Source organism: Rhinoderma darwinii, chromosome 10, assembly GCF_050947455.1.
Source record: "Rhinoderma darwinii isolate aRhiDar2 chromosome 10, aRhiDar2.hap1, whole genome shotgun sequence".
Classification (NCBI taxonomy): domain Eukaryota; kingdom Metazoa; phylum Chordata; class Amphibia; order Anura; family Rhinodermatidae; genus Rhinoderma; species Rhinoderma darwinii.
In genome coordinates, this window is record NC_134696.1 from 27,342,287 (window position 1) to 27,368,645 (window position 26,359).

Below are 26,359 nucleotides of genomic sequence, written 5' to 3' on the forward strand. Positions count from 1 at the left end.
GAAATCCTGAGGAATTGGAAAGAAAACTGCCTAACTTTTCATTATACAATAATTCAGCTTCATTGTACTTAAAAACTCCCTTTAAAGCCAATTCTGCTCAAAAATACATGTTCACACCTATTACATGCTGCAAAAAGATTTCGTCAATGAGCACCAATCATGTGCCCCCCCCCCCTAACAATCTTACAGTATATAATAATAATATATTATACAATGCCTGGTGTAAATATAATTTATGCCATAATCCATATCAGCAGCTCATGCTTTGTAAGTACAGACAATGAATCAGCAGGGCTGTTGGAACTTGTGAGGTCAGAGCTAAGAAGAAGCCAGAAGAATTAGAAACGGAGCTGAGGGTGACAATAGACTGACAAGATGCAGCTCAAAATCAGTACATCCGTCATCTCATATCAGTAGGCCGGTAATCTCGTCAGCACATTCAGCCCTCATTTTTTAGGGCATGGGTTGAATTTTATGGAAATTATACTATAAATACAATCTTTATGTACGCAAAGCCTGCAGCACCCTGGATATGTTTTTACTAAATTTTTTATATTCTCATGTTCATATTCTCATCTAGAATGGTTACAGTTAATACCAGGGGCGTAACTATAGGTGGTACAGAGGTAGCAGTCGCACCTGGGCCCGAGGGAGCCCGAAAACCCCTCTGCCACATAAGATGTGGCATGTGGGGTACCACGTTATGGATTTTGCACTAGAGTCTAAGAGCTTCAGGTTACGGTGAGTTAGGCCTTATTCACACGAGCGTATTTCACGTCCGTGTTACGCGCGTGAAAATAATGCACGTCACACGGACCTATGCAAGTCAATGGGGCCATTCAGTGTTTTTCACGCAGCGTGTCCGCTGCGTGAAACTCACTGCATGTCCTATGCTTGTGCGTTTTTTGCGCATCACGCACCCATTGAAGTCAATGGGTGCGTGAAAATCACGGACAGCACACGGACGCACATCCGTGTGTTGTGCGTGATTCACGCAACAGTTGCTAAAGAAATGATGAGAAAAAGAATACCACCTCTTTAATTTTATTTTGCTGACGTAAATAACGCATGACATATGGATGAGATACGCGCAAAAAAAAAAACGCTGACAAGCACCGTACACTGATGTCACACGGAAATGCAACGCAGGAAAAATGCTGCGTTTTTTACGCGCGCAAAACGGACACGTTCGTGTGAATAAGGCCTCAGGGGGACACCCATTTCCGGATTGACATCTCAAGAGTCTGTAGACGCAGATTGTCTGTTCTTGCAAAATAAAGCAGAACATTGCAGTGCGCTTCTTACACCATGTGGCGCCCTCTGCAGTCTTCCCCTTGTCCCTCTCTGGGTGTCCTCCTCGCAGTCACACAGTACTGTACTGTGATCACCTAATTAACATAAATGCACATAATTTACTAATAAATACACACGGTTCAGTGTATTAACATGTTATATTCCCTTCAGCAGATGTCCTTTCACCGGTACCACTTATAGACACTGGCCCACTGTGCCTATAGGGTAATCTGCCCTGCATATATGGGACCCCTAGCTTATATATTACTTTGAATATACTAAGGTTCATAGAAAGATGCTAATGCAGGCAGATCTTGATCTCTATAAAACCATCAATCAAACCCACCGATCGCTAAAACGAAGCGGCAGAAGCGCTCAGGTGACGCGTTGTTTCTGATTGCCACTGCTCAACTTTTCTTGGAAAGGGAGCGAGCGGTGTACGGGCTAAATAGAAAGTCTATACACTTCATACTCGGCTTTCCAAAGAAAGCCAATCAGAAACTAAGCAACACAGCACTCACCCGGGCGCTTCTGCAGCTTCGTTTTAGCATTAGGTGGGGGTCTAAGTGCTCAGACACCCACCAATCAAGACTTCTGACATGTCACTATGACATGTAAAAAGTTTTATGAAAAAGTACAGGTACACCTTAGCGTCAGTTCACACAGCGGATTTTGCAGGGCGAGTCCCGCTGCAAAATCCGCCGTGGAATTATTGCGGCCGTCAGCAGGAAGATTCCTCCTCCCATTGACTTCAATGGGAGGTTCGGGCGGAATCCGCCCGAGGATTTGGCAGGACGCTTCTTTTCCCACTAGCTGAAAAAAAATCAGCTTGCGGGAAAAATAAGCGTCCGACTCCCATTGAAATGAATGGGAGGCAGAATTTTGCAGCGCAGTCCGCAGCAAGTTTCGCCGTTAAAATTCTGCCGTGTGAACAGGGCCTTAAGGTTATTGTAGCGAACATGAGGATCTTCGTAAACATACTGTCAAAGTGTATAAGCCCACTTGCCACTTCACAGCGACCTCTTTCAAGTGGATAGCTACTCTATAAGCTGCAGCATCGTATTGTGACCAATGCCGTCGCAACAAACACCTGCAGGAGGAACAACCCAGGGGCCCAAAAGCACCCATAATGCCAGTCTAAGCCACCTTGGCTCCTGGCCGCGTCCTCCCACAGGTACAGAACCACAGCAAATAAGACCACCACACAACACCACAACCAAGTGAACAGAAAGCAGCTCACCTTTCCACATAGTCTTAGTGGACAATCTGAGAGCAAATATGTAGTAACGCTCATACAGTCTCCTACTATTTAAAAACACCTGGGCCAAATGGGTGGAGTGCTGGGGCCAAATGGGTGGAGTGCTGGGGCCAAATGGGTGGAGTGCTGGGGCCAAATGGGTGGAGTGCTGGGGCCAAATGGGTGGAGTTGGTACCAAGGAAAAAAAACAAGAAAGCAACTCTATATATCTAACAAGGGAGAGAGAAAAGCCGGGGGCCGCACATTCACTTGTTATACATTGATCTATACAAGAGTGTCAGTATCACGATATACTGCAATACATTAGTATCGCATTATATCATGCAAACGATCCAACTGGTTCAAGCGTTCTTGGGGGACAAGTTAAAAACAGTAAAATAAAGTTTTTTTTGAATAAATAAAAAAAATATATACAGTAAGTATATGAAAAGTTTAAAAAAAAAAACGTATTCCTCAAGCACAATGTAAAATAAAAAAATTAACATAACTGGCATCGACGCATCCGTAAAAGTCTGAGCTATTACAAGATATCAGTATTTAGCATGGTGAACACTGTAAAAAAAAGAAAAATTAAAACGCCAGAATCACCTTATTTTGATCACTTCATCTCCCACAAAGAAAGGAATAAAAAGTGATCCAAAAGTCTCATGTACCCCAAAATGTAGAAACTACAGCTCGCCCCACAAAAAATAAGCCCTCATACCGCTCAATCGATGGAAAAATAAAAAAGTTATGGCTCTCAGAATATGGCGACAACTCAAATTTTATTTTTTAGGGTATGTTCACAAGGCTTATTTTTGGCCGTTTTTCTGGCCGTAAACGAACACAGACGCAGGTGTGAACGTAGCCTAAGTGGGTCCCTACTCTATTAGGTGCAGTATCGCATGGCAGCCAATGCCACCGCAACACAGCAGCTGCAGGGGGAGCAATCAAAAACACATAGATTTGTTAATTGTATTCAATTTTAAAATAATTTGAATTCACAATTATTTTTTTTGATTGGTTAGTTTAATACATCGGGATGACTGTCCCTTTGATTAAACATTAAAGGGGTTTTCCGGGGAGAAAAAAATGATGGTCTATCTTCAGGATAGGCCATCAATATCTGATCGGTGGGGGTCCAACTTTCAGCACCCCCGCCAATCAGCTGTTGTGGGGGGTCTGTGAGTGCTGATCCCCTTTATTGCTCTCACTGCTCAATACTGTTTGACAGCATTGAGCAGTAAAGGGGATTAAGGTCAAGCAGTGTTCACACGAGTGCCGCAGCCCCTTCAAAACAGCTGATTGTCGGAGGTGCTGAAAGTCGGACCCCCACCAATCAGATATTGATGGCCTATCCTCAGAATAGGCATTCATTTTATCTCTCCAGAAAACCCCTTTAAAGGGTTATTCCCAACCTATAAAGTGATGGCATATCCTAGTGATATTCTATAGCTTTACAAGATTGGAATGTCCCTTTAAATATAAATAATACAATGCATATTCCGGGTAATTATCTTGCGGTGGTGTCGTTGATAGGACCTCGGTGACACCTGGGATGACATTGACAGCCATTGCTTACTGTAATATGGGTTGGATGACTTGAATTACAAGTTCCGCTGTTAACATTGCATGTTTTCCCTGATCCCGGGTTAACAAGTCCGTATCAGCGGACTGTCATTTACACGAGCTGCGAGCGACAAGCTATACATTTAATAAGCTTATGACAGCGAGTCAAACAAACTGAATGACTCACCTTAATTAGCATAAATTTAATATCTAATTTACTTCGTAATTCCGGGACATATGCCTTAAACATGTGCCTGGTTGACATAGTGCCATAACACTATTTTTTAACCATTTATGCTCTTTACATTACCAGGCAGCTCAAACAAGAAGAGCCTCGCTTGTCACTTTGTGCATATGGATTTGTTTAGCGATGTCGGTAGGAATTTTTTTAATCCGCATTAAAATATAGCAACGCTTTTGCCTGCGGCATTGTAAAGCAGCCAACTATGGATCTTTACCTGGTTATATCGTGACGGCAGAAAGAATCGAGTGAAGCTAGAAGGTTATGTGTGAAGGATGTTGCATGAGTTTAAAGGGGTATTTCCATCTCAGATATTTATGACATATCTACAGGATCTCGAGAACGGGGCCCCCTGTCCGGCCTGGTGAGGCGGCGAGTAAATGCAGAGAAGGCAATGTGCTTGTCTATTTCTGTAACTCCCATAGAAGTGAATGGGGAGAGCCATGCACATGTGAGCAGCCATCTCGGCATTCACACACACCCTGGTTGCAGCGCCCAGCTTCTGTCTTACCAGGCTGGATGGAGGGCAGGAGAACCCCGTTCTCCTGATAGGTGTGGGTCCCACTTTTGTCCCTCTGGATATGCCGTAAATGACTTCGATGGGAATACCCCTTTAAATAACATATGAAGATGATGGTGCAGAAATAAATGCAACACATAATGCACAAAACCAACACATAATGCACAAAACCAACACATAACGCACGTATAATACACGTCGATGGAAATGTTCCTTTGACATCTATGTAAATATTGATATAAATACCCCATTCTGATGTGAGAATCTAACGAATAAACCGAGATGAGTGGTGTTACATTGGCGCTGCTCATCTCTTCCTGTAGAAGTCTGTCACATATTGATTTTGAGAAGTTCTTTCTCTTGTTCCACAAAAGAAGAGGTTCTGCAGCAGTTAGTGCCTACTATAAGGAATAATGTACCCCCTATTAAGAATTATAAAGAATATTAGGAGTTCCATGGCATGTACTAAACACGGCTATATATTTGTGGTTTTATATGGTCACAGTGACTGCTTATATTCTTATAATTTACAGTGTGGGGGGGGGGGTACATTCTCCAATATATCCTGTGGCATGTGGCTAACAGAGGGCCGCCTCAACTCATGTCCTCCTTTATTTGCTAAAGCCAAGATCTGTGTCCAGCATGAGTTTCATTACTGCAAAATTGCAGTATTAAAATCAGTAAGCACCATGTATATGATATACCCGTACATGTGCAAAGAAGCATGACCCCCACAATCAACATGTCTGAAGAGAGCTCACAATATGACAAGCAGCGGCATCTTTCCATTTTTAATGGTGACAACCATTGTCCTGTTCATGAAAATTACAGAAAAAGGCATCACAACTCCCCTGGCTTCCTGTTGTTCTGTAGATTTAAAAAAGTATATAGATTTTTTTTGTATTTAGGATTGAAATAATAATAATAACAGCAGCAGCAGCAGCAATAATAATAATACTTTATTTTTTTAAATAATAATAACTATTATTATAGTAAGGATGATAATGATAATAATAATATATGCAATTTATTTGGTCCGACATGTGTAATTCATATATATATATACGGCACCGTGACAGCAGTATAACTGTACAAGAATGGTTTTATGTGCTGCAGTAACAACTTTCCGGGCCGGGGCGGGCTGTGCTCCAGTACGTCTCTTTGTGCCATCATTTAAGAATTTAATTATATTCTTTCCAGTGGTAACCAGCAGCTTCAGAAGCTCAAGGCCGCGCATCCAAAAAGCTGAGTTGGCTATTTCCTGAGTTTGAAGACAGACGATCCAGAAAGTTACATTTGTTTATGTGTTTAACTCATTTTAAATCAGGAACAAATAACTAATGGGTTTGTCAAAGTCACTGGTGTAACTGGGCCCAATGCAAAATCTGTTAAAGGGCCCCCACCTACCATGTTCCATTTATAATACTGGTATCTTCTTATGTGGCAGAGGGGCCTCTGGGCCGCCCAGGCACCAGGGTCCAGGTGTGACTGCTACCTCTGCACAGCTATAGCTACACCCCTGATCAAATTTGTTGCCGAATTAAGTTCTAATCCCAGCTATTTTATGTCAGTGCTGGACCCTAATAATTTAAGAGATTCCAGAGTTTAGGACTGCTTTTGAAAGGGGCTAGACTATTGGGAAGTTCGGAGCAGCTGGTGCCAGATGAAGAAAAATAACTGGTTGGTAAAACAACTAGATTCCATAGTGGTAGATTTTTGAGGAACATCCCCATTATTTCAGGAATAACAGACTTATAGGGGATATCTCATGTATTTATTATTTTTCATTAAAGAGGTATTCCTATCTTATAAAGTGATGTTATATCGGTAGGATATGCCATCACTTTATTGTCAGTGTGGGTCCTACCTCTTCTACCCTCACCGATGTGAAGAATGAAGGGAGCGCAGCACTGCATACTCTTTTAAGTTTTGCCTGCATAAAGGCACTCCCAGCCACCCGGCTGAGCAGGGACTGCAGCCATCCCCATTCATTCGAAGGTAGCCGTGCTGCAGTTCCCTGCACAAGCGGTGGCCGGGGCGCCGCTCTGCAGGGGAAAACAGTAAAGGGGACGCAGAATTTAATCAGTACTGCAGCCCCTTTATACTACAGATCGATGGGGGTCCCAGAGGTCAGACCCCTACTGATCATAAAGTGTTGGCATTACCTAGTGTTATGCTATCACTTTATAAGATGGGAACACCCCTTTAATTAGATGTGAGTCTGTAGAAGAGAAATAATATATTTTTTTCTGTTTTTTAAATGTTGTTTTTTTATTTGTGAGTACTTCTCTGGGCGAGGCCATGTTAGAGATACACATTTCATTTGTGTATTGTCTATATAGACAGTAAAGCAGTGTGTGTTTTTAATTTATAGCAACTGCAATGAATAGGAGTCAGGTGACACAGACATAACTCTAGGAAGTGATGGAGTACAGCCCTACTCACTTAGAGACCAGAGAGTGACAGGATTGATGCATACAGAGCCTTATCTCTGTGTATAGTAAAACGTTTCTCTATCCTGCCTGATCTAGGCCTCCGACAGTACAATTAAATCCCCCAACCTCTAATGATAATGAGATGACTCTACTTATGCTGTCCCAGTTTACATAGCAAAGCTGACAAGTGAGGTGCAGAAAACAGGAAGCGTCAGCCTATTGTGACTGCTTTAGTACCCTGTATAAAAACTGAAATAGTTAAAGATTTTTTTTTTTTATATGGATACCAATAAAGAAATAAGCAACAAAATAAAAGTTTATAAAAAAAAACCTTATATAAATAATATGTCTTTTTTTGATGATACATTCCCTTTGAAGAGGTTTTCTGGCCAAATTAAATTTTAGAAAAAAATTCAAAAGCGGGCTGAGAGGAGTAATGACATGGGCTGTCAACTAATAACCTGGTTTCTTTCCTGCTTCAATGCAAATTCAGCTTTGAGCTGAACGTCTAAGTCATTGGACACAGACTGATTGCTAGGGATTGTCGGACAGCATATTCTTAGCAACCAGTCTCTCACTTTACCCAGATCATGAGCTCAGGTCTTTAGGTAACATTGGCACTAGAGCAGAGAAGTATCATAAAGGCTTGGCGCCACCTGTACTACACTTTTTCTATCTCCTTTTGCCATATTAATCAGATTTTCTCGAATGAAATTAAATTTCATATTCAAGTGGCTTGAAGGGTATCCATTTTCTACATACCCTGAAGAAACAAGCCATTTTCTTTGTTGCGGTTAACTAGAAACCAACAATATCACTGCCAACTCATGCGCATTGAAGGATTTCATGTCATTCAGGTAAAGAGTGCACCTTTTTATCACTAGATTTCGTCAATGGTTTGGCTATAGTCGGAATAAAAGCAAACTGTAAAATGTTTCAATTGAAATTATCTGAGAATGTACAAAGTGCAGGTGAAGACTTCATGCCCAACCATAATCTGAACAAGGTTTATATCTATCAAAGTCAAGAACGGTGCTCAAGGTTCGTTAGTGAGTAGGCCTGGCAGTCTTCCCTGCCACACAATGCCAAGTGAAAAACATGCACAGATGGTGAATAACTTAATGGTTATGTTTTATTAGCTGTCAGACTCGTAAAAACTGTTGGGTAACTCTTGTCTGTGTTATATTGCCAACCTCAACCGTTTTATTGTTTTGCATGTTCTGTGTATAAGATTTTAATTAGTAGCATCAGATATAAAATAAAACATAAAACTTTGCTTAAAGGGTAACTAAACTTTTAAAAATGTTTGAAATCTCATACTGACATAGCAGAAGTTTTGATCGGTGGGGTTCTGAGTACTGATGCCCCCACCGCTTTAATAGAGTAGCAGGAACGCTCGGGTGAGCACTGTCCCGCTTCGTTTCTGATCGGCTTTCCTCAGAAAGGTGAGCGAGCGGTGTACAAACTCATAGACTTTCTATTGAGCCCCTACACCGCTCCGTGGAAAGCCAAGAAAAGCCAACAGTGCTCACCCAAGCGCTTCTGCTGCTTCGTGACATGTTACTATGAAATTTCAAAGGTTTAGTTATACTTTTAAAAAAAGTGGTGAACTTTCCTCCTCTCTACATAAGTCTTATAGGGACCCTGATTTTCAGCATCAGCACCTTTCTATGCACCAAGTATATTAAAAAAAATATAGAGGCTAGTGGTCCTATATATGTAGGGCCGGATTTACCTATAGGCACAGTAGGCCTCTGATTATATGCAGCACCGGGGAAAGGGTTCCTGCTAAACTGTGTGTACTCAAATGTTAATTAAGTGTATTAATATGTTAATTAGGTGATCACAGTGCTGTGGGAGTGAGAAGAGGACACCCAGAGAGGGACAAGGGGAGGACTGCAGAGGGCGCTTTATGCTGTGAGAAGTGCATGCAATGTTATGCTTTTTTTTTTGTAAGAACAGACACGTACTTTAACCACTTGGCTACATTCGCCTTACATTTACAGAGCTGGTGTTATGGCCACACAAAACCTAATTATTATTATTTTATTTTTTTTATTATTTTTCTTGTGCAGAAGTAATAAGGCATTAAAAAACAAATAAAATCGGGATTGCCATAATTGTACTGACCCGCAGAATAAAATCATGTCCTTTATACTGAATGGTGGATGTCATAAAAAGAAAACCCAAAAACGATGGCGAGTATATCAATATGTTATATGTACCATAAAATCGTGGCATTTAAAAAATTAACTCCTTCAGCAATAAACGGATCGGAAAATGTAAAACGTAGTAGCTCTCGGAAGAAAAATCTAAGAAATTGCAATGTCCTCAAGGCTTAAAATAAATGGCGTTATGAACGGAAGCAAGGACGCAGCCTTGTACATAGCCGAACTTGTTTTTGGGTCAAATAGGTGTCATGTCCGCCCCAGGCAGGAGAACCCAGTTCCCTTTTATTACAATTTGTCAGAAAAAGATATCTACAAGGCTATGTGTTCAGCTATAGTTGTCACTCTTCAAGCCCCCTAAAAGTTATTACCCCCAATATTTTAAATCATGGTCATAAATATTGTCTCGTAAGAGGGACACTTCAATGGATATTTAACAAAGAGACTAGATATCATCTTAATTCAATTAATAGATAACTCCAACCCTGACTTGACCCTGATCTGGTCAGTTTTGGATGGGCTTGTGCTTATACACAGAAGCCAATCTGATTAAGCAGAGCTGTAATGTAAAGTATAAGGGAGGAACAGAGTGGCAGCCTGACTGCTTCCCTGTAGACACTATAGCTACATTGAAGTCATATATAGACCACAGCTCTGACATAATGGAGTAGAACGAAAGGTCGATCTAGTAGCCAATACAGGGAAAATAAGTATCAGGTAAGAATTACCCAAAGGTACTGACTACAGGTGTCTACAGGAAAATACTACATACTCTCTATGAGAGGAAATATAGAAGTGTAATTTTAGCAGCCATCTGGTGTCTTCCTGGAGGCCAGACCTGCCGATGTCTATGTGGTCGCCTATTTTGCAGCATCATCCTCTCCCCACCAAAAAGTGTCCCCTTGTGCTGTATTGAGCAAGAAGTAAAGTCTATTATACAGATTGCACTGTTTTATAACCCAAAAAGATAGGTTGGTGTGAAGGTCCACACTGATCTAGAACAATGTTATACAATAAGTCAATAAATATAACCGAACCCTGAATGGCTGGCACCAGAAGGCAGCATTTCCATGACATATCCGGAGCGGCTGTTCCCTGCCAGCACACTACATACGTTCTTACAGATAAGAGATAGACTCATAACAGATAAACTCATAAAGTAAACGATTGTCAGGGTGCAGTTCCTCAAGATGCGGCGGTGGTTTTTGGCAGACATGAAAGGAAATTTTAGGTATCACAAGCCGTAGGTCAATCCCACTAAGGGCTCACGAGCATACATGTAGTCCGTGTAATGGCCGTTAAAACAACGGCCGTCACACAGACTCATGTACTTCAATGGGGGCGATCACACGACCGTTGTTTCAACGAACCGTGTGAAGGGTCCGTGAAAAAATAGGACATGTCCTATTTTTTTGCGCTTCACGTATCCCTCCATAGACTCTAGTGCAGTTTTTCACGTCCCTGGTTGGGTACGTTCGTCTAAATGTAACCTTACTATGTATGTTTTCTGCGGAGATGAAAGATACATGTTATGGAACGGCGGGGGATGTTTAACGGTACTATGTAGCCGTGTAGGGCTTTTATTTTTAAATTATTAAAGAGGAAATTTTAGTTAAGGACGTCTATACTGTGTCCATTTACTTATATATTTAGAAAAATCTGATTAATAAAGCAGGACAAGAGGCGGAAAGAAGTGGCCTAACTGGTGGCAACACCCTCATCCCCCTCCTCTGAGGTCAGCACAGCACCTATACATGAACTGAACAGATAAGTCATTTGTGACTGGTTGCTAGGAATACTCTGCCTAACAACTATCGCCTATAAAATGGGGTTGTCACTTAGCCATCTATTTGACATTACACAGGTATAGGCCAAATTGGCACAGAGCTCTAAATTTAGTTGTAAAACCCTTTTTAGTAAAGAAAAAAATTGTTCTCTGGATTCTCTGTTATTGTTAAAACATTTTTATTAAAGGGCAACTAAACTTTAAAAAAAACGTTTGATATGTCACAAGTTTTGATTGGTAAGGGTAGCACTGGGACCCCCACCGATCGCTAAAACGAAGCAACAGAAGGGCTCGGGTGATCGCTGTGCCGTTTTGTTTCTGATCGGCTTCTTTGAAAAGCCAAGTGATTGGTGTACGGACTCATAGAATTTCTATTGAGCCCCTAGGAAAGCCGATCAGAAACGAAGCGGCACGTCACTCACCCCACTGATCAAAACTTTGATGGGAGTTACAGAAACAGTGTATCTTAGTGGGAGCCAAGCAAGGTAGAACGGGGCTTGTCCCAAGCAAGTCCCACAGGTGTGGATATGCCATAAATCCGCAAGATGGGAAAATCCATTTAACTGTCTTAGAGTCCTTAAAGGGGTTGTCCACTACCGGACAACTGATGACCTTTCCACCGGGGCACCGGATGTTCTGGCACATTATGCAATGTACGGAGCTGGAAGCAGTTGGCTCCGTACATAGCATAGCGGCCGTGCCGCAGAACTGCAGCTCTGCTTATATTCACTTGAATAGGAGCAGAGCTGCAGTACAGCAGCTCGGCCGCTATTCCATGACCGGAGCTATTTGCTTCCGGCATGGACGTCCGTTCACCGGAGGCAGCTGGAGAGACTTACCGGTGCGGGGTCCGGGTGTCGGACCCCCCCAGATCATGGTAGGGGGAATAGGAATAAATGCGTTCCGATTTTTTACACAATGCATATTAGGAAGTTTATTTAATTTTGACAGAGTATTAATACCAAAAATTTGTATCTCTGGAGAACCCCTTTAATGTCAAATCTGCCTTAAAGAGGCTCTGTCACCAGATTATAAGTGCCCTATCTCCTACATAATCGGATCGGCACTGTAATGTAGAGAACAGCAGTGGTTTTTATTTTGAAAAACGATCATTTTTGAGCAAGCTATGAGCAATTTTAGATTTATGCTAATCAGCATCATACACTTCTCATTGTTCCAGGCCAGCTTCTTTCACTGCACAATCACACTGTAACAATGGGCTGGAACAATGAGAAGTGTATGAGGCTGATTGGTCACTGATTGGTCAGCGTCATACACTCCTCTTCACAACGCCCAGTTGGTAAAAAGTAAAGACACGCCCAGTTGTCTATTAAGAAAGTCATTAGCATAAATCTAAAAATGCTCATAACTTGCTAAAAAATGATCGTTTTTCAAAATAAAAACCCCTGCTGTGATCTACATTACAGCGCCGATCAGATTATGTAGGAGATCGGGCACTTATAATCTGGTGACAGAGCCTCTTTAAAGGAAGTTTTGTAGTAATACAGTAGCAAGGTATGGATCTCGGTATAGTAAGTCGGACATGCTCTCCAAGAGTCCGAAAAGATGGGTCAGAGCTACTGAGGGAGCTGTAATAGTTGTTTTAAAGAGACACTACCACATTTTTAATTGCATGTGAATTATTTAAGAACTATTATTGTTTTGTTTTTTTTGAGGCAACTACCAATATAAGTCAGAGATGACCGTCATTTATAGTAAATCATGTCCGGACAGATTCAGCCACGCTCATCCTGTCATTCCTCCAAAAACGGTGGAAATTTGGACTGTTCATAGGAATCTTTATAATGAAGGACAATGTAGAAGCCCAGAGGAGTACAACATCTGCTGGAGATGGCAGGAGCGTATGGGATGGGCTCAGAGCAAGCAGATACAGATGTAGGGAAGGAAGTCCCTGGGGGACTAGTGTCAGGCAATGCGCAGGCAGATGGAAAACAGGAATGCCACCTGACCGAGGAACAGGAAGTCTTGGTAACTTTCTTTTTTTAGTGTATCCTGAGATAACGCTGGTTAATTATAAGCTAACATGGAAAGTTTCTGTATAGTAATATGCTTTCACTAACAGCATTCATCGTCTTACCTTCATTCATTATAATAATCTTTATATAGCGCCAACATATTCTGTAAAATGGCAATTTCATGTTGTTTCCCCAAAAATATTTACTTATTAATGAATTAATTTTTGTCCCTCCCCCTCTTAAAAAATAGATTTTTTTGCATAATAAATATCCGTCTTTCAGGGACTATACATCAGGGATTGTAGTACAGCCGCTACAGACTAGACGGCACATCCCGTGACACCTCGCGGACTTGTATACTGTATTGCTAGATAGTACATCGTCCCCACAGGAGCGCTCACACACTAGCGTAAAGCGGCCATATCTATTACATAGCCGTCGGCCTAAAACTTGTCCGGCTGAATATTTATCCTGTCGTCTAATTCGCCACTAAGAAGAAAAAAAAATCACCAGTAAATATAAATGCTTGCGTCTTCTATTCGTTTTATTCTAGTTACAGCTCTAAGGGTATGTTCACACGACTTATTTTCAGCAGTTTTTCAGGCCGTAGATACCCCGAAAACCTGCTGAAAATACGGAAGCTGAACTCCTCCAAACATCTGCCCATTTATTTAAATGGGAAAAACGGCGATATGCTCTGACAGGGGCAGTTTCTTACGCGGCTGTTTGAAAAAACGGCGCATTAAAAAAATGCCCCGTAAAAAGAAGTGCGTGTCACTTCTTGAGCAGTTTTTTTAAGCCAATTTTCATTGGGTCAATAGAAAAACAGCTCCAAAAACAGCAGCAAAAAACACTCGATGTTCAAAAAACGGCTGAAAATCAGAGGCGGTTTTCCCTTGAAAACAGTTCCGTATTTTACAGCCATTTTTTGTTTAGCTTGTGAACATACCCTTCTAGGAGCTGCCATTATTCTTTTCTAGACTCCTGAATGGCAGATTTCCTAGATGTGTAGTGATACATCTCCAGTTCAAATATATACCTGCATACGTAATTTTTCCAGACTCTTTAAGGCCTCGTTCACATCTGCGTTGGAGACTCTGTCTCAGATCCGGCCGAAAATACCGGAAACAATAGTGCAGGATGCTGCGCTATGGTTTCCGGTAAAACCACGGACACCCCGACAGAACCCATTAAAGTCAATGGGTTCCGTCGGCCATCAGTGCAACAGAACCGGCGATTCTGGTATTTCCGATGTTCTGCTCCTCTGACGGAGTAGAACAATTGAAAACCGAACGCTGGTGTGAACCCAGCCTAATAAAACTGGATAATAACTTCTTTAAGAGCCATATTGGTTGTCAGCCTTGTTGGGAGATTTATAAAAATAAAAGTGGTGGATTTGTTCATACAACCAATCAGGTCACTGCTTTCATAGGAAGATGACAAGTGCAATCTGATTGGTTGCTATGAGAATCATCATTGTATGTATTTACACTTGTATCTCTCCTTTGTAGTCACCAACAAGTGTGGAGAAATCACTGCTCGTGACACTCACAAGTTACCTGGCTGCTCCTGCGAGACCGATAACCTCTCGCCCTGTGTCAACTACAGAAATACTGTGGTTTGTGGAAACAATGTTTCCTTCATCTTCTATAAAACACTGAGTCATTCCTTGAAGAATGGAGATTTCTGTGCTTGCCTTCTAAACAGTCCGCAAATCGTAAGAAAGATTAGAGGAGATTAGAAAAACTATTTCATCGCTTAATTGTAAACTTTTCCATTCTTCTGCAAGTCACTGGGGTCAATAGAAAAAAAGAGCAGCAAGGCAATAGCTCTAAGAAGTGTTTATTAAGTTCAGGGTGTGTTGCTGGGAGGGAGCAATGAAAGACAAAGAACATTCATACGGGACCATGTGAGGTTGGACTATTGGATAGTCCACACAGATACTTGTAAATATCAACATCTGAGTGACTAATCCCTCTGATTAATTTAAAGGGGCTCTCCTAATTTCCTCCTTCAGAACCTTCATCTATTAGTAAGACCAGAGACTGGCTACAAAGTGTGTCTCCCGCTCAGGAGGACCTGGCATTACATGGACAGCCCAATTATTTCAATGAGAACTGTGTAATGCTTCATTTCCCCTGTGGAGGCGCTGCAGGGGAATTTAACACTTACTGACGGTTGTAGGGTGTAGAATCAGTATTTGGCCAGTTTCAGAAGCGCCAAACATGACTCCAGACCCCTGCAATTCTATTGTACCAAACTAAGATCAACATAGGGTTCTAGGTGATCTAAGTTTAGTATGGTAGAATTATGGTGGTCCAGGTGTTGCAAGTATAATATAAACTCTGAAATGTGGACATATGACAGCAATGTCAAGCCGGCCTTATGGTGGAGCCTGAAAAGTTCTAGAAAAGGGAGGCCATGGATGTGTCAAACGTCCCGCTATACCAGGCACACCGCCATTTACATGGTTATTCTGTCTCTTAATTTTTGAAGTAATGAGTGAGAGTCATAGTTTACATTTGAAGAAGTGCACTTCATTGTAATTTCTGGGATTAGTTGTTGTTTGATGTTTAACACCGCAACTAACTTTACTACAGTTTATGATTCTATTCAATACATATTTACCAACGCCCTTGAAAATGACCCATAAATGACTGTGAACTCAATTTTAGATACCGTTCAGATGGGAATACTTTACATTGAACCAGTAGTTTCATGAGAACAATATGGCGTCTTTTTATTTTGAGTGCATTTTCTTATACAAGATGTATTGCTGTGTAATATTGTGTATATATCTATTATAGTGCCCACCTAACCGCTTTATATGTTATAAAAAAAATTACATTCTTCACCAGGGTATCAAAGGGCTTTTCCCAGCACCCCCACTGATCATCTAAATGAGTCCCCTGGATACTTCCATCACTTGATTGTCCCATGTTTCACGGGAGTTGAACCCCACCAATCAAATATTATTGGCCTATCCTAAGGATGGGCCATCAATATTACAGTCTCTGAAAACCCCTTTGAGGTCATGTGCATAGGTCACTGTGTAGGGAGGGGGAGGAGGGAGGAGGAGCTGAGCTGCCTCTATCACGTGACAGGAAGTGTTAACCTATTGTGAGGGATAATTGGCCAGTGTGAAAACTGCAATATTAATGTGTTGTTTTTTTTTATATAGACAGTCACATAGAAAATTAAAAAAATACAACAAAAAAATATATGTTTAGCTTAGTAAAGTGATTTTAACGGTCGGCCTATCGATTCTATTTAATTTGTAGATTCGTCCATGGTGAACCATGTGTGATCCTCCTGTATATAAGAATATTGCATAAATGAGGACTACCTAAAATATTTCTGGCATCATAAAAGTATATTAGAATATTAGGATTTCGATGCAAGTGGGATAATGAAGGAACTGCTTTTGACACTGCATCACACAACGCAGATCATGCACTTTTAGCGTCAATGATTAAATATGGTCGTGCGTCATGGTCCTGAAATATTTGACGTGGAATAACAAACATTTCATTTAGCTGATATTTTGCCGTTTGGTTTTCATGCATTGAATCAGATTTGACATTTTAATGACTAAAGTCCTGAAACAAAACGCCCCGGTTACAATTTGGCTAATTATATTTTTTGGGACGTCAGGTTTAGTTTTCATCAGGATGTGCATTTTTTTCCCAGACATCACAATATCAGACTACTCATTAAGAAAGCGCTGTAGTGGAGATTACGCACTCTACTCTGTAATTGACTTCCTGTTGGTAGCGACACAATTTATGCTGGTGTAATTTTAGGAATCAAGTATTTACACTGATTACTATTGTCTGTATATTTTACCCTTATTATAATGGATCACTGTATTTGGAAACTGTGCAGCAGGATATTATTTAAAGAGACATTTAGCCTGTTCTTGTCTGCTGTGCATTAACCCTAGCTGAGATGAATTACAGAGCAACTCAAGTCAGGTATCAAGATTCTCCAGATTATTGTTCATAGGGGGCAGTCTTCTAACAGTTTTAGTGCAGTTTAGAAATTCAACTTTGTCAGGGCAACAGATTACTGGGTGAAAATGTTATCAGACAAATTACTGCTGCCATTACCCCATTCCTATATGTACATTACTGAGAAGGTAAAGATAAATTGCAAATACAAACCTTTTTCTAATGAAGTGATCCTGTGATCAACTGTTCAGAAGCTGCATCCTGTATTACATGGCGCCCAGCTCTGGCTCCCATTCGAGACGCCCTCTATGATGTCCATATGCCCTAATATGGCATATGGAAAGGGGTTTAAGACCAACCCTTTAAAATCTGTGACCTATCTTGGTTGCAGTGCATTTGTGCTACTAGCACCAGAGCATTAGGCCTGTACCCTTCCATTGTATTAGCCATGCTTATAAAGTGGTTGCATGTTTAAACAATGCTATATTTTTGGTTTGTATTGTATCACATCATTGTTGAGAGTTCCATAATATCTGAGGAGAGATTTAAACTCCTATTTGAGATCATGGTTCTCAAATGCACAAAAGTATATAATTTAGTCATGAGCTGTATTTAAAGGGCTTATGTTATTTAGACAGACCCATTTACCGGGCATCTATAAGATATAATACTGGAAAGGACCTAGTATTTGCAGTTTTACTTAACGTGAAAGGAGCCTTTTCTCACTGAGTAATGTTGGCCTACCGGAAGCACTGAGAGGACTCATGTTATTTAAAGGGGTTTTCCCATCTTAAACATTTAGGCCATATCCACAGGGTATGCCATAAATGTCCGATAGATGCAGGTCCTACCTCTAGAACCAGGCCCCCTAAACCCGTTCTACCTTGCTCGGCTTCCGCTGCCTCCCGGCCACTTCCTGGATAGGTGGCAGCTTTTGAGTTACGGAAACAGCTGAGGTCACTGTGATATGCTGTTTCTATAAATCCAATTCACTTCTAAGGGAGTTACGGAAACAGCGTAGCTCAGCGAGCTCAGCTATTTTCGTAACTTCCGACCACCTAATCAGAAAGTGTCCGGGATGCAACTGTCCGGCAAGCAAGGTAGAACGTGGTTTAGGAGACGCCCGTTCTAGAGATATTTGCGAATCCCATATCCTGTGTATATCCCATAAATGTCCAAGATGGGAAAACCCCTTTAAAGCATCATCTGCTTTTATCAATCCAGGAATCATGATTACACATTATATATAAACTTGAATATTTCTCTTCGTTTAAAGGACTATTCCCATCTCAGACATTTATGGCATATCCTTTTGGGAGAATGGGGTTTCCTGACCCCTGTTTAAACAGGCCAGATGACCATATCCAGCCACAGACTGAATGGAGTGGGGACACTTGTCTATCTCTATATTCAGTCTACGACTGGATGCGGCCATTGCCGGCCACCTTCCTTGGCAAAACAGGGTCAAGAGACTTCTGTTCTCTAAATAGGTGGGGCAACCAACTCATCAGACATTTATGGCATATGGTTGTGAATATCGGATGGGAATACCCCTTTAAAAGAAAATGCCCTTTAAGCAAATAAGTATGTGTGAGGAGGAGCGTCAGGGATGCAAGAGAAGACCTCCAGTTAACACTGTGACCCATGTAGCCGGCGGGTAGTCAGAGGTCATCACATGATGCAAAAATGAGGAAGTATGGGGACTGGAAAACACACAAATGACAAAAAGAGAAAAGTACACCAGTACTGTAAAGAGGATGAGTGTGTCAGATGGGTGGAATAAAACAAAATAAAAAAAGTGCTTCTTTAAGTAGTGTGGTATGTAAAAGATGTATAACCCCTTTAACTATTTATTTATTTATTATTTCTAAGCGTTTCTGTTCTCACTAAATAAAGTTTACATACATAATATAATCTCCAAGCAAAATCTTTTTCTCGTAATCTCCCCAGATGAAGACCAAGCATCCGGGATAGCTCTGGCACTCTGGTGCATTTTCTCCATGCTTGGCTGGTTAAACCTTCTCACTTGACATTCCCCCTGCGCCACTGTTTAATACACTTTATTGTGCGCTTAATCCCTTAACAGGCCTTTTTATGTGCAGTGGATTCTGCCCATTGATTTTTAAAGTGTAGGCGTTGACTGAGCTGCTGCTTGACCACTTTATTGCATCCTATAAAGGCTACATAGGAGCAGGGGCCTCCCTTCCATTTCTTCCTAAGTTTTTTGTAGTAAAGATGATCCCATGATGAGTGGTAATGTATGCAGTCCACATCCCAATACTTGTATAAAGCTTGAAAAGAAAAGAAATTTATAGTTTAAAAGACGTCTTACATTCATGGTCATCCCCTGGTGTTGACCTGTGACCTCTGCAAAGTATTAAGAGATCTGCAGTGGATTTCCCGAAGGGCTCATTATACGAATATGACATCTCTGCTGGAGTATAATTAGATAAGCCTGGGTAGTCATTTCTTATGCTGTAGATACATATTTCCATTTCATTGCTCTGCATTTATCTAATCTCTCCATTTCATGCCATTATTAATTTATCCTATAATTGCACTCTCCACAATTTACCCTGAAAGTCGGATTATTTTGGTTCATGGTTACCTACTGCAACATTGTGGACAGCCTGATCCCCTACCCGGTACAATAAACGCTGTAGGATCTCCAGAAGTAGCTAATGCAACCACTGTAGATTCCCTTTTATAGTTTATCTTCTGCATACACTTTATCAGGGGTGGATTTGCGTAAAACCCGACGCCCATGGTGAGGGGCCCACAGCGAATGGTCACTTAGAGCAAAATAAAAAAAGATAGTAAGCGCTCCTCAAATGCAATTTTTTACCCAAAGCGTTTCACGGCTATATTGGTTGGTAGGGGACCCATGACCTATAGTGACTGTGGCCGAGATCACTCAAAGTCTTCCCCTGTACTCTATATTTGTGTTTAGGTTTATATGTCACTACCGACCCGTTTTGTTACTCTCCAAGACAGCCACTATATTGTGCATTGTAACGTCCGTATTAGGCTTCTTTCACTTCTGCTTCGGGATTCCGGTCATGGGTTCAGTCGGAGCTTTCCATCAGTGCAACCCATGAATGGAATCCAAACTGAAACAAACAAAAAACCATAGGTTTCCGTTTGCATCACCATTGATTTGAATGGTGACAGATTCGGTGCCTATGGTTTCCATTTGTCATCGTTGTTTAAGGGTTCTGTAGTTTTGATGGAGTGAATAGCGCAGTCGACTACGGTATTAATTCCATCAAAACGTCGGAAACCTTAAACAATGGTGATAAACAGAAACCATTTGCACTGGATCCATCACCATTGAAATCAATGGTGATGTAAACGGAAACCTTAGGTTTCCATTTTTTTCAGTTTGGATTCCATTAATCGGTTCCCCTGACAGAAAGCTCAGATGGAACCCATGAACGGAGTCCCAATGCAGATGTGAACGAAGCCTTACATGGATTATTTTCCCAGCACATAAGATTGGTGGTTGAAAGCTGCTTGGTGCAGTCACATATATGGAGTAAGGCAGGCAGTGACTCCAGAGAGAGATTATCAGCTGTTAACGAAGCACTCTGGCAAAAAATTTGTTTTGCAAATATAATTCTAACTCACCAGCAATATTCTTGCAGTGTCATTTTTGTCTTGCCAGCTCAGTTACATCCATATATTTTGAACCTTTTCTTTATGGGTAGCTATGTGATGTGATCTTAGGGTGACCATCAATATAGACCATGCAGGATTACATCATCTATCTAAACCCTCCCGGCAGCTCTCAGACCCCTCCCCCATCCACCAAGCTCTGCCCTCCTTGTATTTTCCACTTTTATATAGTGCTGCTAAAGAGATAATTTCTGCCTTATCTATAGGAGCAGGAGTGCAGTGATATAATAAATAAGTCCCCACAATGATTAGCTGCAGAGTTAGCTGACTCACACTGCTTGTCTATACTATCTGTGAGTACTGTGTGCAGAGTCCCCAGTGTATTCTTATGAGATGCTTCTCCTCACTGCTCTGCCCTGACTCCTGCTTGTATGAGCTGAGAGGGAGAAACCTATCACAAGCAGAAGGCAGAGGAGACAGACTGAAGCTGCATCACATAGGATACACTGAAGTTCTATGTCACTGATCTATCACTTGCTGCACTTCAGTGTGATGAAACTCCACCCCCTCTCTACTTCTGAAAAGCCAGGGGCATTAGGGGTAAGGTAGGCTGAATTAGTGGTACCACATCAGAGTAAAAGAAGGAACCAAAATGACAGACATCCCATAAATAGCACATCAACTAAAACAGGTATAGCCAAGGCAAGAGCCTCCAAATTATTCTTTACTATATAGGAAAAAAATTTTTTTTTGCTCGAGTGCTTCTTTAATAACGCGTCCTGACCATTTTATACTACTATATATTTGAAAATCCGCAGCATGCCATGAGATCCGCAGCAGTAAAATCCGCTATGTGTGAATGGAGTTTTTTAAAAATCCCCCTTACTAACATTGTACTGTAGATATGTTGCAGATTCTTGGTGCAGAATACACATAGAAAATCCATGACAAATCCACCATGTCTGAACTCAGTCAAATACGTTATATTAGGCCATGTACAAACAGTTTTTTTTCATCAGAAAAATCCGTGGCTGATTTGTAGGAGATTCTGCGGCAGAAATCCAAGTCTGACCCTCATATTTCTGCCGCGGTTTTGAGTTTGAATTGCTGCAGATCCGCGCGCAGATTAGTCCCATTCCAGGCAGCTAATCTGTGTGTGGCTATCTGACGCAGTTTTAAACAATGGGGAAGGGGGAAATGGAATACGTGTGGTTTCTGCACCAAGATGTGTTTGAAAATCTGCCGTGTGAACATGACCTAACAAATATATTGCAAATATAGTCGCATTGCAGCATGCTGATTCATATACAGTACTGGTCGCAAAATATAATGTCTGTACACACAACTAAAGAATTACGTATAGTAATGCAATTACAAAATGCTCTTGGCATCATTAAAGGACATTTTTGCTAAAAGAAAGCCCTAATGATAAGAAGATCACAGAGTATTCCGCTGCTGAGACCCCCAGCAATCAGCTGTAATTTGTGTGGGAAGCTGGAAACACATATTCAATTCCCCTGCAGCACCACCGCAGGACAAATGAAGCATTACACAGATCCCATTAAAATGATTGGACATTATATCATGCAAAACCGTTGTATCGGCGCCATAGGGCTAAACTTTCGGAAAAGGGATTTTGGTTGGGAATTGTTTACGTACATAATGCTCAGGTAAGCTCTCTAGACAAGATACAGTACATGGGACTCATACATGGGGGGTATTGAGAACTGTGGACATAAACCTTCCATAAACCTGCCTGTGTAGACTAGGGGCACATACATTGTCAAACATGTCCCCCAGCTGCCACAATCCTCACTGTGAGCACTGGGGCTGTGAATTTTGGCGCAGTGCATACTAGCGGGTGTTAGTACTACATGTGCTTTGTTATCTGATCCCCCTTTAAGACGAACACCTTAATTGCCTGCTCCTGTTCTGCTGCATGCATAGGTTTGTTCTGAAATTATATTAAACATTATGGCTGCATTTTATAATTTTAATGACATAATACTATATCTAGGAACAACAAACAAGTCTTTACATTCAGAGTCACAGTAAGCAAGCAATTATAGAGTACATATCCGTGCACTATAGTCAATGGTCTCTCAAAGTAGTGGAGATGACAGCTGAATTACTGCGATAATTGGCATGGATTACAGAGGAAGAGCGTATGAACAGGGCTATGAAAAGACAATATATTTCTAGAGGTCATATAGAAATGACAGGCAGCTGGCTGTTAGGATGATGAAACGTTCGGCCTCTGACTCTTCTGTCACATTCAATCTTTCAGGGTGGTCAAAGAAGAGATTTCAGATGACAACGCTAAGCTCCCGTGTTTTAATGGCAGAGTGGTGTCCTGGGTGAGTTTCCTCTTACAATAATAATAGGATATTATCCCGACTTAATGAATAATGTTTGGAATATATATATGTCACTGTTGGTAACTCCCTATACTCCATTACACAGAAATCATATGGCTCCATAGCAAAACTCAGAATGGGCTTCATTACCCACTGAGAGCTATGCCAAATATACTGCGCCTTGATTTAAGTTAATATGCTCTGTTTTGCTCACTTGATAAATTATATAATTCTGGCTGCATTCAGTCACCACTAGGGGGAGCTAATTGCATATGACTGTATGCAGCTAGTATTATACTTGATGAGAGTTGTATATGTATGCAGTGAGCTCCTCCTAGTGGATGTTGCATGTAGCCACTATAACAGTTTCACAGCAAACAAAAAAGTTCAGTTTTGTGCATTTTCTAGCCGGATGTTACATTAAAGACTATAGTCAAATATAAAATACGTAGATTTGGCGTTTTTAAGGCAATTTTGTGGTCCGTCACATTTATATCCAAATGCAGCATTCTCTTGGTATGCAGTTTTTTCAGGTGCTTTTCCCAAAGGCTTTTCTATAGGATTTAACAAATGCCATAAAAAAGCGCATGTTACATTTTAATAACCTTGCCGTATTTAGAAGCGTGTTTTGGTGCAGTTTAATTTGCCAGAAAAAATCTGTGTGTGAAGGAGGCCTAAAGAACAATGCAAACCCAGAGCACTGATATACATCACCCTGTCTTTCAATATTAAAGGTGTTTTCCAGTCCCAAAATATTGATGGCCTATCCTCAGAATAGGCCATCAATATGTGATCGGTCAGGGTACGACTCCCAGCCGAGCTCTGCGTCCCCTTCAAAAACGCTGATCGGCGGGGGTACCGTGAGTTGGACCCTGGCCGATCACATACATATTGATGGCCTATCCTGAGGATAGGCCATCAATTTTTTTGGACTGGAAAACCCCTTTAATGTTACATGGGTTGTCCACGAACGGACAACTGATGACCTATTCACAGGATAGGTCATCAGTATATGATCGGTGCGGGTACAACACCCGGACCCTGCACCGATCAGCTGCTCCGGATACCTGCAGGCACCGGATTATATTGCACAGTATGCAGTGTACGGAGCCGGAAACAGATGGCTCTATTCAGTGCATATCGGCCGTGCTGCAGAACAGCTGTCCCTGGCATATGTGCATATAAAGTATTAGTTTATTCATCACTTGTATTTTTTGTTGTTTATGTTTCCACTATTTCCATAGCTGGTTTTGGCGGAAAGCTCACACTCAGATGGAGGCTCTCAAAGTACAGAAAGCCGAACAGACCTTCCTCCTCCGATTGAGAGAACAGGTGGAATTGGAGACTCGCGCCCCCCATCATTTCAGTAAGAGATATCATACGTTAAGGAGACTAGGCTGCAGCGGAACAGACAATGTGTTGTAGGAGCCACAATGTTTTTACAGACTTTGTGCTTCTCATTGTGGCACGATTTCTCACATAAGATGCCATTATTTCTTGCCATTGTTTTGCAAGGAGCTGAGGCAGCCAATAAGATTTCAGTTCTCATTTTTCAGTAGACCTTTGGAACATAAAGGCAGCAACCTGATTGGTTGCTCTGTGCAACTGCTCCATGTTTCCCTTGCACTAAATTATGCATTTAAAACGGTCTTGGAAAAAAACTGCCCATGTTGCCCATAGCAACTAATCATAACGCAGCTTTCATTTTACCAGAGAACAAAAAGCTGAGCTCTTATTGGTTGCTATGGCCATTTACATACTTACATTTTATATGGAACATTTTTAAATATACTGTCCCTGTCCTGTTTAGGTTACAGGCCTCCTTCGAGGAAAAACTATGGTGGTCTATTGACATCACTTCCTGTTCCTTAACTCTGGCAGTTCAGTGTTATCATAGGGAAACTAGGCCTCATAGCAGCCAAACAGAATTGAGCTTGGATTCTACACACAAATAACACAAAGACAGATTGATTGTTTGCTATGATGCCCACTGTCCTTATGTTCTGAGCACTAGAACTGGAAGTGTTGTCATGGGGACATAGACAGAGAATATCCTCTCAATGCCACCCTCCAACTTCAACCTCTGATCATTTGTGAAACAAATAAGATATTGTAATGTTTTTGTGCAAATTTTTAATACACGCAAAATCCACAGGATAATTCTCCTGCTGATTTGCTGGATTCATGGAAAAATCCCGGCGGGGGAATCTCTGCCACGTCTGAACCTACACTATATGTGCTGTAATATAGATCCAGTGTCAATGTCCTACCAGAGGAGCAGATCTTCAGCTAGGCCAGGCTCTGACCTGATAATGGAGCTCAGCCATAAGAAGGCTCTGTTCACATCACCTTCGACAGCAAGCTGTGACATATTCCACCAAACGCCGCCCATAGGACCCCTTAGTCGAGAAACGTATATAGTATACGCTTTTCTACTGAATATCTCGGCATAGAATAGTGTAGTCTACTACTCTATTCCAAAAGCAAAAAAACGCATACCGGCCCAATGTGTGCCAAAAGGACACACTGGAATTGGAGCCTATAGAAACGTTCGGCACAAGCGCCATGAGTTTTCAGGCGTAATTTGAATAGAGAGGTAAATATTGTCCAGCAATTGACAACCCCGCCTGAAGCTTCCTAATTTACCTATTAGTCCTTACTGATTATATAGTTTAGGTCCTTTTACATCGGCCAATATTGGCCGTAAAATAAGCGCCAATCAAGGGACAGCTTTCACAAGGAGCTATGATCAATAATGTATAGGGGTTGTTACTACGATCGTTCATCCTCATAGATTTCCACCATGTCCGCGGCACATCTCCCTGTCTACACAGGGAAATGTGCTGTCGACAACGAATATATATTGTTCTGCATAAATTATACGATCAGCCAATGAACGATTGTTTACTCGTTCATCGGCTTATCATTGCCCCGTTTACACAGGGCAATGATCGGGAACGAGCGTTCATATGAATGCTCGTTTGCCCGATCATTGGACCGTGTGAAAGGGCCTTATGTGTGCAATGATAACAGTAGAGTTAAAGGCCACATACACTTACTTTGTATAGATGAAAGGTGGGCCCTCGCAATAATTTCTTCCGGTGAGTCCAATTTACCACTGTCTGAAGTGCATAGATTTATTGGCACTTCTCCTTTAAGTAAGTCTTTGACTATTAGTAAGATGAGTAGTTGGATCTCATTGTTAACCCATA

General features: G+C 41.4%; 1 protein-coding gene across 3 annotated transcripts in view; it reads left to right on the forward strand.

Annotated features, from left to right (window-relative positions):
* The window catches only part of DVL1 (dishevelled segment polarity protein 1), a 135,424-nt gene that overhangs the window by 19,955 nt on the left and 89,110 nt on the right, over nt 1-26,359 (forward strand). For all 3 annotated transcript variants that reach the window (XM_075839623.1, XM_075839621.1, XM_075839622.1), the window contains exons 2-3: nt 23,078-23,147; nt 24,392-24,513. In XM_075839623.1, the coding sequence (XP_075695738.1) occupies nt 23,078-23,147; nt 24,392-24,513 (192 nt within the window). The remainder of the gene's footprint in view (nt 1-23,077; nt 23,148-24,391; nt 24,514-26,359) is intronic.